Below are 15362 nucleotides of genomic sequence, written 5' to 3'. Positions count from 1 at the left end.
AAACCTTTTAAAAAGATATTAATCTTTTTACCTGGGCACTCTATTATGTATCTAGTGAAAGTATTGATGAAGGCAATTATAAATTCTGTTGTATGATGTTTTGCGATTTATTGCACTTAGCGTCTTGCATAAAGAGTAGACCTAAATTGGGTCACAATAGGGATTGATTTCCTTCACAATAGGGAGAAGAAGATTTTAAAATATATTTTCTATAAATTTCTATAACACTAGATGAAATCCCGCACAAGCGCGGGGAATTGAATTTATATATAGTTACCATTTTCAATAGAAATATGGTAGTTGTAAATTGTAGTTTTTAATGACAGACTAGACTTTTAGAAGGAAGAAATACTATGATAAAAAAACCCTGCATGAAGTAGATATACGTCACCAACCCCATTTTACTTGTTGTGAAAACTTGAAAAATATTTTTTAATTGACGTGATTCTTGAGAAGTTCAAAATGTGAAAAGCTTACAGACAGACGGACGGACGACGAAAAAATAGGCGATCAGAAAATCTAACTTGAGCTTTCAGTTCAGGTGAATTAAAAAAGAAAATAATTGTAAAGATTCCATTTTGAAGTTTTCTACTAAACAAGTACTAGAATATTTATAGTCTGTTTTCACCTAGATAGTCTACTTCAAGAACTTAATGATCTTCACTTTTCCGGTCTGTTCTGCCACCCAAAGGTTATTATCATTGTCAATGCTAATTCCAGAAGGACGTTCAAGACCGCATTTAAAAACAGTAAGATGAAAGCCCCCTGAGTCTAAAACCTGAATACAGTTGTTGTTTGTATCTGACACCAATATTTGACCATGACTGGTCGTTGTGACATAACGCGGGGCAAAGCTCTGGGGAAGTTTTGGGTTTGTTTTGCAGCAATATCTTGCCTTGAGACTCCCTTCTGGACTCAGGATGATGACTGACGCACCATTCCAATCTGCAATGCAGATATCTGTGTTTCTGTTAAGAGCAATTTGAAGGCATTCGAAGGGACCCTCGGTTGCAAATAAATTTTGTTTCTTATCGTCGAACTGAAATGTCTGTTTAATAAAGCCACCGGAATATTGTATAACTTTGAATTGCTTATTTGAAATTCTGTCATTGTACAATGCGACAAAGATGTCTCCTGCGCTGGATATGCATATACCAGAGGGCATCTAGTCACATTTAATATGGGTCTTCCCTTTGTTCTTAATGCTTTTATTCCTGAAAACTGTGTAAAAAAGTTCTCCTTTTCTAGTAGTTGCTAATCCAAATGGAATATTTTCTTCTTCCTTTATTTTACCGAGTTCTGCCCCCTTGGTGTTAATTTCTCTCAGTATGACATCATTTCCACTTATCCAAGCCTTCTCGTTTGTCAAACAGCTGATTCGGTATAGAGGGTCGTATTCCGTATGTATATCTGTGATGATATGTGGTATTGCAAGGAAATTGCTATATGCCTCTAATCTGCTTAGTAAAGCAGTTTCTGTCTTGTATTCACAAGTTGATGGTTTGAAATTCCCCATTAATTTGCTGATCTTTTTATCAGATGCTGACGATGGTTGAAATTGTGGAAATGACATTTGAAGTGTCTGGGGAATTTGTTTTAATACTTCCAGCTGTGATTCAAAAGTATAAATATTATCATTCCTTGCATCAATCAACTCTTCATTCTTTCTTATGATTTCATGAATAGTATCCAGAAACCTCTGAAACCCCACCAAATTATCCTGGAGTGTAGCCATATCTTTTTTCTCTGCAGCATCAATATTTTCAAGTTGCTCCTTGATCACACGGTCCAATGCGCTTCGTAGTGCCGCGCCATGTTTGGATACATCTGTTTTCAATATGTCGCTGTTTTTTTGCAGCTCCAGAATGTCGTTCTTTAATTTTTCAACAATTTTTTCCACCTCTGGAGCTACAACAACTTTAAGGAACTCTATTTCACTATTAATCTTTTTTTCACTTGCAACATACATTTCCTCTATCCTACTCAGTTCGTGTTCAGAGTGGACTTTTGATAGGATACAAACGCTGCAAAGAGGAAGGTTGCATTGCTCACAGTGAATTTCACACCTCTGTTCAGAATGAGTAGAACAGTATGGATGCGGGAAAAAATTATATTTCAGAGTGCACTTAATGACGTCATGATTTTGAAAAGGTGAAGAAATCACATGCTCCCCGCCACAAGCAACACATAAATTGAATCTGCACGTGTTGCAGATGAGTTCAGCCTTATTTGGACAAAGAGAACACTGAACCAAAACCTGGGCAACTTCCCTGGTTATTTCTGAGTCCTTCTTAACGTGCTCCATTATGTATCAAATTCCGTGATAATCTAAATTAAAAGAAAATATATCAGTTTATAGATCTATAACATGAAATGTGAATAACGGATATGGAGATAACGAACAGTATTCAGTCTCAAAGTCCATTAAACAATACAAAATAAGAGCAGAGCAAACAAGGACCCCCGAAACATCAGAGGTGGGATCAGGTGCCATGGAGGAGTGAGCATCCCTAGCCGAATATATATAATATATAATATAACGAATGGCAAATATGCTCAAAATCCAATTAAGTTTTGGAGCAGTTTGCAAACCCTGGCATATCCGCTGTGTGCCCAATCATGCATTTTAGTGAAGTGAGATATCCGTGGCCTTTTGTTTAGAAAGATACTACTTAAGATACTCCGATCCTCAGCCAGGAAGGATAACTCTTTAATTTATAATTGAATTCAAAAAGTCTCAAAATGAAGCTTGAAAATTAAATCTTTTCATGCAACAAATTTCATTTTATACCTTTCAATGTGCTTCAAGGTTCTTTGAAGTTCTAAGAAAGGTCTTATAAAAAGTCGAAATTTTCACCCCATAAAAGTATTTCAAAATTACATATCTAAAGAAATGTAGGTTCTTTTAATCTAACCATAGATGCCAATGTTTATTAACATGATATGAAATTAGAAGTGATTTTGCAATGATGGAAAATCTTTATACACATTGCATTGTAAAACGATCTAAGTAAATAAATGAAACTAAATTACATTATGTGTATAAAATCGTGCAATTTCTTCAAAAGCCTGGATACCTATAATTTTTATTTCTAAAATATGTTTGTTGATCAAATTTGAATTGGAAAATGCATAGTAGGTTTTTTATTCCCTTTTCCTGAAAAATTTATTTGAGATTTACTGTATCATATGAATAACTTTAAAGATGAAGTTTGAAGAATTATCGTGCGTAAAAACACATTACTTTGAGAATTCAGAGACATTTTTGTGAGCATGTAAGCATTTCAATTAGTCAATGCCTGAATTTCAGATCCTGAGGATCGGAGTACCTTAAAAACAGATAGTGTTTTTGTTTGTGAGTGTTAATAGCGTCACAAGCTTAGAAAAAGACATTTTCTAAGAAAGGTATATCCAAATAGACCGAAAATTAATTTCCACTGAACACAATTCGCGAATACAGCAAACAGGGATATTCGAAAAGAGAGCGGATCGGGTGCCATTAAGTAAACAAACCCTGCCGACCGATTTCACAGAACCCATTGCTTGTTGCCATAAATAAACGAATACCACTTGCAAGCAATGCTATTGTACTGACCATACATTTGGAAAATGTTGATTTTACAGTAACGTAGCATCATTATTGAAAAGTTTTTTTTTTACTTGCCTGAAAAAGTTGTCAAACAAAAAAAAAGTAGGGCCAAACAGGAAAATTCTATTTCGTGTGTGTGTGGGGGGGGGGGGGGGAGGGGGGGGAGTGGCCAGCTTCTTTCAACGCCAAATTTATTTTTTGGCATACAATACTAAATATCCTTTATATCACTTTACTGTAGTAAGAAGTGGGGGGGGGGGCAACCAACCTTTCAATGGACTTTTTCAATAGTAAAAGTAATGTTCGTGAAAAAATGGGGGAGGGGGGCTGCCCCCCCCCCCCCCCCCCCCCCCCCGTTGCTACGTGCCTGCTTTAGTCAATTTGCTGGTGTTATTTTATTAAAACCTTATCTGTTTTAGAAATTGATCGTATCAGATCAATTAAAAGACATGTGTCATATATGCAGCTGATAATTTTACATTTATAATTTTACATAAATAAGGTTACTGGTGTCATCACGTTTATAATTAAGTTTAGAGTTTAGGTTTTTGTCTGTCATCAAAATCTTTTTCTATTTTAAACATCCAAAGATGAAATCAACGTGCAATTCTTTGTGATGTATTTTTTAGAGTGCAATGGGAAACATCGAATCGACGTATGCATTAAAAGGAATATTGTAAATGATGAAACGTCCTTAATAAATTTTTTTAGGATTGAAAGTCACGCAGCAAGAATTCATCTTTTATAAGTGTTTTTGATTAAAATTTGCGTCACAAAACTACAAACACAGGTCTGCTCATAAACAAGTCAAAGTTTCAATGGTGTGTTCCCGTTTTGCACACATCTGATAATTAGGTATAGATCGAACAATAGGTGTGAAATGTGTTTTGATAACAATTATAGTCTGATTTCTGGTTAGGATTTACCTGGGTTTACCTGTATTTTACCTGTGTATCATGAACAGGGAGAATAAATATTAATTTAATATATATAAATATTTATTGCAAAACGGGAACAAACCGTTTGAATGCTTAATTTCAAGCAGTACAGAATACGATTTTTAATGATTGTATAAATTTGACACTTTAAGTCCCATATTCCAGGTCCCAGAGGGACAGGAAATATGAAATTCCCAATTTTTGTTCCCCTTTACTTTTTAATGCTATATGCCAAAGTTGGTTGCAGTTTCAGAGAAGGTAAACTTGCATGACAGTTTTCTTTTACAAGAAAGTCAGGGTAGAGACATCAAACTATTGCAATCTAAAGAAAGATCTTGCCACAATGAATACACCTAGTTGTGAAATACAAAAGCCCTTACACGATATTGTTTAGCTGTAGTTACAATTAGTCTTTGATCATAACGTTACAGATCCCGTAATGCCAAAAATGTCAAATTTACGGCGAAAGACTTTTTTGCGTATTGTTTGGGAGAATTTCTCCGCTTTCCCATATATATGACCTACTTAAAATCAGCATTATCCTACTAGAATAAGGAAATCATTGACTTTTCTTTTGTATAAGAATACAAGAGGCCCACGGGCCTTATTGGTGACCTGAGTATTATATAACAGCTTTCCAACAATTGAATTTGGTTCGTGTTTTAAACCAGAGGCCATGAAATTCACAATTTTGAAAGAGGCACCATTGCTTATCATAATTATACACTTAGCATGCTTACTCTAGTTACTTAATACCCAGAGGTAGATCAGAGTAACAAAGAGAAAATGCACTGCACTTCCACTTTATAACCAATTGTGCACCCTACCCCACAGGAACCACTGACCCTGGGGCCACATATTTCAATATTTTGGAAATTTTATCATAAATTTCATTTCATCAGAAATTATAGTTGATTAATACCAAAGAGCAAATTTCAAAGCATTAATTTATTTTCAGACTATGTCACACCCCCTCCCCCCATACTCCTGACCCAAGGGGGCATTAAATTAACCATTTTGCTAGATGCACCTTTCTTCGTCATAAACATACTAGTATATACCTAGATCATTGGCATAATACCCAGGAGCAAAGGAAAAGATTTTCAAAGAATTTATGTATATTCACTATATAATCAAAAGAGCCCCCCCCCCCCCCCCCCCCCGCTACACCAAATTCAAAATTTTGGTTGAGACACTCTTGCTCATTATAACTATATACTAAGTTAGTTTATATCATACCTAAGAGCAGAGGGAAGATTTTCAAAAATTTAATGCATTTCACTATATAATCACTAGAGCCCCGCCCTTACACCAGAACCCCTGACCCTGGGGCCATAAAATTTACAATTTTGGAAAAAAAGCACTCTCGCTCATCATAACTACTTGCATGCAGTATGTACTTATTTAGTTTATTTAATACCCAGGAGCAGAGAAGAAGATTTTCAAAGAAATAATGCATTTTCACTATATAATCTATATAGCCCCACCCTAGCACTAGAACCCCTGACCCTGGGGCCATGAATTTCACAATTTTGGTAGAGAACCCAATGCTCATTACATTCAAGCCTTGATGTCCTGGAGAAAAGATTTTTAAAGATTTCATTAATTTTAGTAGTTTTGGCCACAACCCTCAGACCCCAGGGGCGTGGGGACCATAAAATATTCAGTTTTTGTTCCCCTTTATCCATAGATGCTGTATACCAAATTTGGTTGAAATTGGTTCAGTGGTTTCAGAGAAGAAGCTGAAATTGTTCAAATGTTAACACACGACGCACGACGACGGACAAAACGAATAGCAATAGGTCACCTGAGTGATTTGGGTGACCTAATAAAATGGGAAGAAAACTTGTTAAGTTATTAAGTTATAGTGGAATATTATTATAAATAACTATACCTGGCACTTTTTGTTAGCGCTCTCGAGCGCTAGCAACCACGTTAGTCCATAAGTCTGGAATACGCATGCTCGGTTTTACGGTCGGGCATTCTGAGAAAAATTCACGGTCTAGCTGTCTGTGAAAAGGACCATAGACAGACCGTACGATAACAATTTCGCTGTTTCATTAAATAACACTGGCCTTTTCTGTTTGATTCTGAAGTTTGTTTATTTATTGTGTAGCTTACATTTTTAAAAAGTAATCTACACAAGGTCATTTAATGCCAAGACTCTAGACATCTAGCTTGCGAGTTATACCACTTTCCTGGATTATTCCGTCAACCTCATAAAGTTCTTTTTTTTTCTTTTCAAAGTTTGTTGGCAAGACACAATAAGCGATTGATACTATGCAGTTCCGTGCTAATATAATTTTTAATTCTATGAAATAACACTTCACAAAAATTATAACCCTATCAGACTCCAGACTCATTAAACATTAAAGATTTCAGCAAAATAATTTAGTTGATCACGAACCTTACTTTCTGAGCTTAAAAATTGCTACGGCGCTAGCTCACCTATTTTCTTTAAAAGATAAACTTGTATTGCTATAAGGAAACTCTAAACACTGCACAATAAAGAGCTCCACTGAAAGGGTATAGTTTTATGCACTTAAAGTGATCTGCCTTTAGAAGTTAGATTGAAAAAAATTGTTATTTACAGTTCATTACTCGATTCATATTAGATTAAAATATTTTTAGCTTTGTATAATACCAAAAAAAAGTAATCAAACTCATTATTTTCATTAATTTTCCCGATGTAAGTAAACAACAGGGGTTTCTGCTCACAAATAGTCCTTTGTCTTTGAACATTTTTCCTGCAGAATTAAGACAGGTACCCTATCTTGTAAATGAATTAAATAGTCTCAATATGCACACCTTTACCTGATATATTTCTCTCCAAGTCCAAAAAGCAGTTTATTGTTTAGAGCTTCCTTAAATGGCAATGAAGAAACGAAATTATCTACTTCCGGTGGCATGGTGCTACTTCCGGTAGTATAAACCTTATTATAAAACAGCATCATGATAAGGGTAACTATCGTTAAAATCAGAAAACAAATGAAGCATTCAAACATCATTCCTGTAACAAAATTAATTCTCCACACTGTATACGGGGAATGTCTAATCACAAGAAATACACATGTTAAGTACGAAAGCCCTGATACCAACCACAAAATACATGGTGAAATTTTGCAAAAATGAGTCAAACTGAAATGTCAAGGTTGTCCTAAGACTATTCTTGTGAAAAATATGAAAGTCTTGACAAGAACTGTTCAGAAGTTATGAGCTAGGTTAATGTTTTTTAAAAGTAGATTGAACTTCAATGACAAGGTCAAAGAGTAAAAATAAATACATCATGTAGTACCCAAGGAATTATCTTGTCACAAGAAATATGTAGATGAAGTATGAAAGCTCTAGCACCAATCATTCAAAAATGAGGACAATGTTAATGTTTGTAAAATTTTGCGAAAGTGTGACAATCTCGACGGTAAAGGAAATATCTTAATGCAAGAAATGTAAAAGTAAAAAAATATGAAAGTCATAGTCCAACCAATTTAAGTTATTGCAAAGATTAAAGTTTTTGCAAAAGTTTTTGCAAACAAACCAGCAGACAGACGGACAAACATAGCGAAACATTTATACATGTGAAATCATGCGATCATAAAAATGGTTTAACAAGGATGTGACACGTACGTTTAGCAACATTTTATTTAATATGATCGACCCGTATACACAAAGTGAAAATGACATAAAAAAAAAATTAGATGTAGAATTTCATAACGTATCTATGTAACTATGTTGTTTATTAAGTTAAATCTTTTACAGTTAAATTAATATATCATTGATTAACAGATAGAAAATATCACCTGAAAACAAAATAATGTTGAAAAACAATATTTATCAAGAAAAAATATATTTAAAAAATTGCATACATGTATATTAAAAGAAATGCACCTGCTTAATTCTGTACTTTTAGTGAAAACCATCATTGCAGAAATGATATATGTTTATGAAGGAAGGGCAAGTTAAACGTGAATGGCCTCTGAAAGGCTGTTATTGAAAGCATGACATATATGAAGACAAAAGACCCTAGAAAATCCGCCATTTGCAATGTACTTTCGGTTTCAAGTCTTAACATTTGGACAAAATAAACTGGGAAAACATTTAAAGGGGCTATCGAATTCCAACTTGCCCTTCATTGATAAACATAATTATATTATTTCTGTAATGCTGGCCTTCACTAAAAGTATGAAATTATATAAGAGCATTATTTAATTTGATTGCATATTTTAAAAAGAATTATCTCGATAAATATTAATTTTCTTTTAAGTATTTGTTATCAAGTGATATTTCTATCTGTTAAGCAATGATATATTCATAAACTGTAAAATTTTTAACTACTTAAATCACATCGTTTTGGAAGTATTGTAAAAATAATTTTTTGGACATGCTGCCCTTTGGTAAAACCTTAAGAAGAGAACTGTTAAAAAGACAGACCTGTCTTAATTACTAGTAACCACTTTGAATCCTGTTTATTTAAAGGTACTCACTTCTATTTAAATACTAACCCGGGCCTCTGTTGATCTTCATATTCTTTTTCTTAGTTTGTTATTCTATGTATCATTGTAACTTTGACAAAATGCATCATCTGTGAATTACATGTCACTTCCTGTTAAGATTGATTTGGGAACACGATTATAACTGACCACAGAAATTTATATTTGTAAATGATTCTATTTTTTTTTTAAGTTTAGATGTCAAAAATGATAACAATTTCTAATTTATTGAAAATTTATTTTTAATCGATTTTGTTTACGTTTTTACGAAAACCCGTTTGGTTCATCAGAAAAAGGAAATGTACCTCCGTAATCGAAGAATTGAGGGTATATACCAGTAGTTTTTGTCCAATCTTTAACCATGTTGTTTTAAAATGGCCCACAAGAAGATTAACACCTTTGCATTTCTATCTCGTTTGTGTCAATGCTAAAGGCAGAAGGAACTGTACAGCATAGTAAAACAGCTGACAAGAAAGAGAAGTAAACAAACAGCAGCTGTGAAGAGCAAATATGAATAGCCAAATGGTGGGAAACATTTTAAGGAAGTACTTAAAAGTACAGAGACACTCAAGAGTCACCACCACAAGATGAACATGATAAGAGAGAAGAGCTGCCAGGATCTGAAGCACACATTTGACTAGTCCGAAAAATCTGACGTTTTCCTGGCATGTAAAATATAAAAATCGTAAAAAAAAGCCAGGAAAACGTCCGATTTTTCGGACTAACATTTGACCAGATATGGAAGGAGGAAAAGGTGCCCAAGGAATGGACCAGCGGACTGATCTGTAAAATTCTCAAGAGACGCAACCTACAGAACTGCACCAACTGGAGGAGAGTCACATTGCTGCTCCTAGCCAGTAAAGCACTCAGCAGGACCATCATTAACAGAATACAGGCTGGAGTTGACCGCACCCTGAGGAAAGAGCAGGCAGGATCCGGAGAGGAAGAGAGACTGTCAACCAGATCTTCATACTCAGGAACATCCTAGAGCAAGTCAACGAGTGAAATGCAATACTGTACATCCATTTTGTGGACTTTGAGAAAGCTTTCGACTCGGTGCACAGAGACAGCCTTTGGGTCATCGTGAAGAAATATGGAATACCCCCAAAAATGATTATGATAATCAAAGCCCTGTATGAGAAGTTTCAGTGCTTTGTGATTGATGACAATGAGACCACAGTCCCTTTTCCTGTGATGACTGGTGTCAAACAAGGATGCTGCATGCCAGGCTTCTTGTTCCACTTAGTGACAGACTGAGTGATGCAACAGATTGTCAGAGAAAATAGAATAGGAATTAGATGGGACTTCACCACTATGCTTAAAGACCTCGACTTTGCGGACGATATTGCCCTATTGTCATCAGCAATGAACCATCTTCAGTCTAAGGCAACACAACTATAAGAAAATTCCGCAAAAGTTGGGTTGAAGCTGAATGCCAGGAAGTGCAAAGTCATAGAGATAAATAGAAAGAGTGAAATCAGCCTGACAGTTAAAGCCGACAAGGTGGACAGCTTTACCTACCTCGGCGCCAATGTCACCAAGGATGGAGGAGGAACTGCTGACATCAGGAAGAGGATAGCACTGGCCGGTGCATCCTTCAGGAGGCTAGCCAACATCTGGAATACTATAGACATCAGTAAAAAGATAAAAGTCTCCCTTTCAAAGAGCCTGGTCCTCTCTGTATTATTATTCGGATGTGAGGCCTGGAAGCTTACCAAGACAGAGGAAAAGAAGATTGACATCTTTCGCACTTCTCGTAAGTGCCTCAGAAGGATCCTTCTTAAGGTCAGAGGGCAGCTGCATATCCAAAAACAAGATAGTTCTGGAGATGGTAGAAGCAGTGGCGAGGTGAGGATGAAATGGAATTGGATCGGCCATGTCCTAGAAAGGATCCCACGGATAACTGTCTTGTGGCCCTCGGGTGGATGCCTGAAGGGAGAAGGAAGCGTGGTTATCCCAAGACAACATGGCGACGGATGGTAAAGGTGGAGCGACACAATGCTGTTTGGAACTCCTGGAACATGGCACACCGTGCAGCCTCATACCGGCCCCAGTGGAAAAGAGATGTCCAGGCCTTATGTGCCTCCTGGCACGGAGGGAATTAAGGTTAAGGTAAGATGTGTCAATGCTGCAACTTGTTTGTCTTTAAAAATAATCACTTGAAAGATATGGTGAAAAGGCGTTATCTGTTATTTATTCTAATAAATAAACCTTTATTTAAGGTTCATAAACCCTCATAACTCTTATGATTTTACAAAGGAAATGAAAATGCTTAGTAAAATTCAAACAATTATAGCATAGATTGTGAGGCAAAATTGGATAAAAAAGACACTTCAACTTGACAGATTTATAAAGGAGTACTGTAATTGACATTTTTGTCATTAAAAGTTCTCTAAACAGATTATTGATGTACCTTAAGATTTAAAGCAAGAATATAAATGTTTTATAAATATAATTTATGATGCAATAAATAAAAGTAAGTTTTGTAGTAAGTTTTGCCAAGAATCTTGGCATTTAGACATTGACAGAGGTGTTATAGCGAAGCGTAATACGCCCTTTGGTGAGAGATTGGTTTTTGTCCTGTCCGTCTGTCTGTCTGTTTGTTTGTCAACGAAATTACCAATTACTTTTGAGTTACTAGTAGTGGGGCTATGGCTTTCATATTTCACAGGTGTATTCCTTGTGACAATACCTTTCTAAGGATACCACAAATGTGACTTTTTGACCTTGGAGTTTGACTCAATTTTACCCAAAAATTTCAAAACTTTAACCGTGGCAATAACTAAGGTTTTCATACTTCAGAGGTACATTTATTTTCCTTGTGACAAGACCTTGCTTTGGATTGACAGGAAGATACCCTCTAAAATTCCGGAAATGGAAAAGTATAATTTTTGGATTGATTGATTGATTTTATACTGTTTTACGTCCTCTCCAGAATATTTCACTGATATGGAGACGTCACCATTGCCGGTGAAGGGCTGCAAATTTAGGCCTATGTTCGGCACTCAGGGCCATTGAGCAGGGAGGGATCTTTATCGTGCCACACCTGCTGTGACACGGGGCCTCGGTTTATACGGTCTCATCCGAAGGACCGCCCCATTTAGTCGCCTTTTACGACAAGCAAGGGGGTACTGAGGACCTATTCTTACCCGGATCCCCACGGGGCTATAATTTTTGGAAATGAAAATAAAAAATGGCGGAAATGAAAACATGAAATGTCGGAAATAAAATGCAGCATCGATATTTCTAAGGCAGGCTTATTGACAACGAAACTGCCCGAGAGGTACTGAGTATCTAGGAAGTACACATTTCACGGAGTTCTGTTCTATTAATATATATATATATATATATATATATATATATATATATATATATATATATATATATATATATATATATATATATATATATATATATATATATATATATATATATATATATATATATATATATATATATAATATATATATATATAAACATAGGAAATAAGAAATTACAGAGCTAACCTCAACAAATATTCGGGGGTATATAGTATTTGTCCTGTCCTTCTATCTGTTTTTTGTCTATTTATCTACCTGTCTGTTTGTCTGCAAAAAATTAAATCTTATCTTTAACTTTTGACTGGGTAAGGCTATGGTTTTCATATTTCATAGGTATGTTCCTTGTGACAAAACCTTTCTCTGGTTACCAAATTTGACCTTGGAGTTTTAATCACTTTTACAAAAAAAACAACAACAAAAAACATGTGTTTGTGAAACACTGACGCCACCGTATGACATCATAGCGAACATCAAACTTTTCTTAAATGTAAATCAAATATGTTGTTACCTAAAAGTAAGGTCTTCTCACAAAATATACAATTGTGAAATATAAAAGCCCTAGCTAGCACCACCTGTTCAAAAGTTATGGCCAAGGATAAGTTAGGTAGGTCAAACTCCAGGGTCAAGGTCAATGTCAAAGGATCAAAGCTGTTGTTTCTAAAGAAAGATATTGCCACAAGAATTACATGTGTGAGGTATGAAAGCCCTAGCCCTGAACGTTTAAATGTTGTGGCCAAGGTTAAAGATTTTAAAAAAGGAGGGTCAAATGCCAAGGTCACAGGGGCAAAGTTGTTGGTATCCAACGACAGGTCTTTTTACAAGAATTAACTATGTGAAGTACGAAATCCCTAGCCCATACCGTTCAAAATTTATAGCCGAAGTTAAAGTATTTTTCTTAAATAACGATAATCTCCAAGGTCAAGGGGTCAAAGTTGTTGGTATCCAAAGGACGGTCTTGTCACAAAGAATACATACTTGTATGTGAAGTATGAAAGTCCAAGTATCTACAGTTCAAAAGTTATATCCAAAGTTAAAGTTTGGAATTTTTGTGTAAAAGTGTGTCAAGCTCCAAGGTCAAGGTAAAAAGGTCAAATTTGGTGGTACCTTAAGAAAGGTCTTGTCAAAAGAAATACACGTGTGAAATATGAAAGTCATAGCTTTACTAACTCAAAAATTTTGGGAAAGTTAAAGCTTTTGCTGACAAACAGAAAGACAGACAGACAGACAAAAGGACGGACACGGGACAAAAACTATATACCCCCGATTCTTCGATTATAGGGGGCATAAAAACAAACTTTAACCTTGATCATAACTTCTGAACAGTGGGTGCTAGGGTTTTATATTTCACATCTGTACTGATTTTGACAAGACCTTTCCATTATAAATAGTTGCCCGCGTGGCGCAGTGGTTAGATCCTCAGCTCTAGAGTCGCGAAGTTAGGAGTTGATCCTTAGGTCGCGGGTTCGAATCCAACTGTTGGACTTGGAGACCGGTACTTTGGATGAGACTGTAAAAACCGAGGTCCCGTAAAAATCGAGCAGTAGGTGATGACACGAAAAAGATCTCTCCCTGCTCAGATCAATGGCCTTGAGTGCCGAGTATAGGAAAAAAATTTGATCTTTACATAAGAGTTTTACCCACTTTGTAAAAAACTTGAACCTTGGTTCCAACTTTTGAACAGTCAGTAATAGGGTTTTCATATTTCACAGGTAAATTCTTTGTGAAAAGGTGTTTCTTTTGATACAAACAATGTTGATCTTGACCTTTGAGTTTGACTTGCATTTGAGAAAATTTTAACTTCGCCATGAGCTGCCATACGGGGAAATAAGTGTTTCACAAACAAATCTTTTTTTATATAAGATAGGAACAAGAATACAAAAAAAGATTCAATATTCAAAGTACTTTTTTAAACATTTGATGCGTAATTAAAGTATCTACTTCAAAAACTTGAGGATCTTCAATTTTCCAGCCTGTTCAGTCACCCAGAGGTTGTTATCGCTATCAATGCTTATTCCAGCAGGACGGACTAGACCATACTTGAGCACAGTCATAGGAACATCCTCAGAATCCAAAATGTGAATACAACTGTTGTTTGTATCTGACACTAAAATGTGACTAAGACTGTCCGTGGCAATATAACGTGGTGAAAAGCCCTCTGGAAGTTGTGGGTTTGTTTTGCAGCAATATTTTGCCTTGAGACCCCCTCCTTGATTTAAGATGATCACTGCGGCTCCATTCCAGTCCACAATACAGAGATCGCCATTCGTGTTCAGTGCAATCTGAAGGCATTTATAAGGCCCCTCAGTAGCAAACAAGTTCTGTTTCTGTTCGTCAAACTGGAATGTATGTTTAACGATACCACCGGAATACTGCATGACTGTGAATTGCAGATTTGAAATTCTGTCATTGCATAATGCGACAAATTTATCTCCTGAGGGGGATACACAAATACCCGATGGTATCCAAACACACCTAATAATGGTCTTCACTTTGTCATCGTTTATCATCTTGACGCATTTATCACTGTAATCTGTGAAAAGAAGTTCCCCTTTTCTGGTTGTTGCCATTCCAAATGGAATACTTCCTTGCGAGGTCAATTTTTTAAGCACGAGCCCCGAGGATGTGATTTCTCTCAGTGTGTCATCATTTCCACTTATCCAAGCCACCTCCTTTGTCACACAACTAACTCGGTATAGAGGGCTGCATTCCGTGTCTATGTTAGTGATGATCGAGGATGCAACAAGAAAACTGCTAAAAGCATGAAATCTGCTTACCCAGTCTATTTCTATCTTGTATTTATAAGTCGATGACTGTAGTTTCCCCATCAACTTGCAGTCCTCGATCATAGGTGCTGTTGCTGGCTGGAATTGGCCAAATGAAACGTAGAGTTTCTGAGGAAACTGTTTCATTGCTTCTAGCTGCGATTCAAAACTGAAAATTTGATCAGTCCTTGTTGCAATTATTTCTTCATTCCTCTTAATGATATCATGGATTTTTTCCAAAAGTTTTTTAAACTCGGATAAATTTT

The 15362-nt window shown here is 35.9% G+C and overlaps 3 protein-coding genes across 3 annotated transcripts in view; 1 reads left to right on the top strand and 2 right to left on the bottom strand.

Annotated features, from left to right (window-relative positions):
* The window catches only part of LOC134230381 (serine/threonine-protein kinase NIM1-like), an 85872-nt gene that overhangs the window by 9224 nt on the left and 61286 nt on the right, over positions 1–15362 (top strand). The gene's annotated exons all lie outside the window — the stretch shown is intronic.
* LOC134230391 (E3 ubiquitin-protein ligase Trim36-like) lies at positions 1166–2305 on the bottom strand. The gene has a single exon (XM_062712190.1). The coding sequence runs from the start codon at positions 2303–2305 to the stop codon at positions 1166–1168; it is 1140 nt and encodes a 379-aa protein (XP_062568174.1).
* Positions 14269–15243, bottom strand: LOC134230390 (uncharacterized). Its single transcript, XM_062712189.1, has one exon. The coding sequence runs from the start codon at positions 15241–15243 to the stop codon at positions 14269–14271; it is 975 nt and encodes a 324-aa protein (XP_062568173.1).

The sequence above is a fragment of the Saccostrea cucullata genome, unplaced genomic scaffold (genome assembly GCF_032062105.1).
Source record: "Saccostrea cucullata isolate Sc308-1 unplaced genomic scaffold, CSIRO_AGI_Scuc_v1 ctg315, whole genome shotgun sequence".
NCBI lineage: Eukaryota > Metazoa > Mollusca > Bivalvia > Ostreida > Ostreidae > Saccostrea > Saccostrea cuccullata.
The sequence above is the reverse complement of the archived record's forward strand: the minus strand, read 5'-3'. Positions and strand labels throughout refer to the sequence as shown.

Coding starts and splice junctions, on each gene's coding strand:
- LOC134230391 (XM_062712190.1), bottom strand. CDS start 2,305: ATGGAGCACGTTAAGAAGGACTCAGAAATAACCAGGGAAGTTGCCCAG.
- LOC134230390 (XM_062712189.1), bottom strand. CDS start 15,243: ATGAAACAGTTTCCTCAGAAACTCTACGTTTCATTTGGCCAATTCCAG.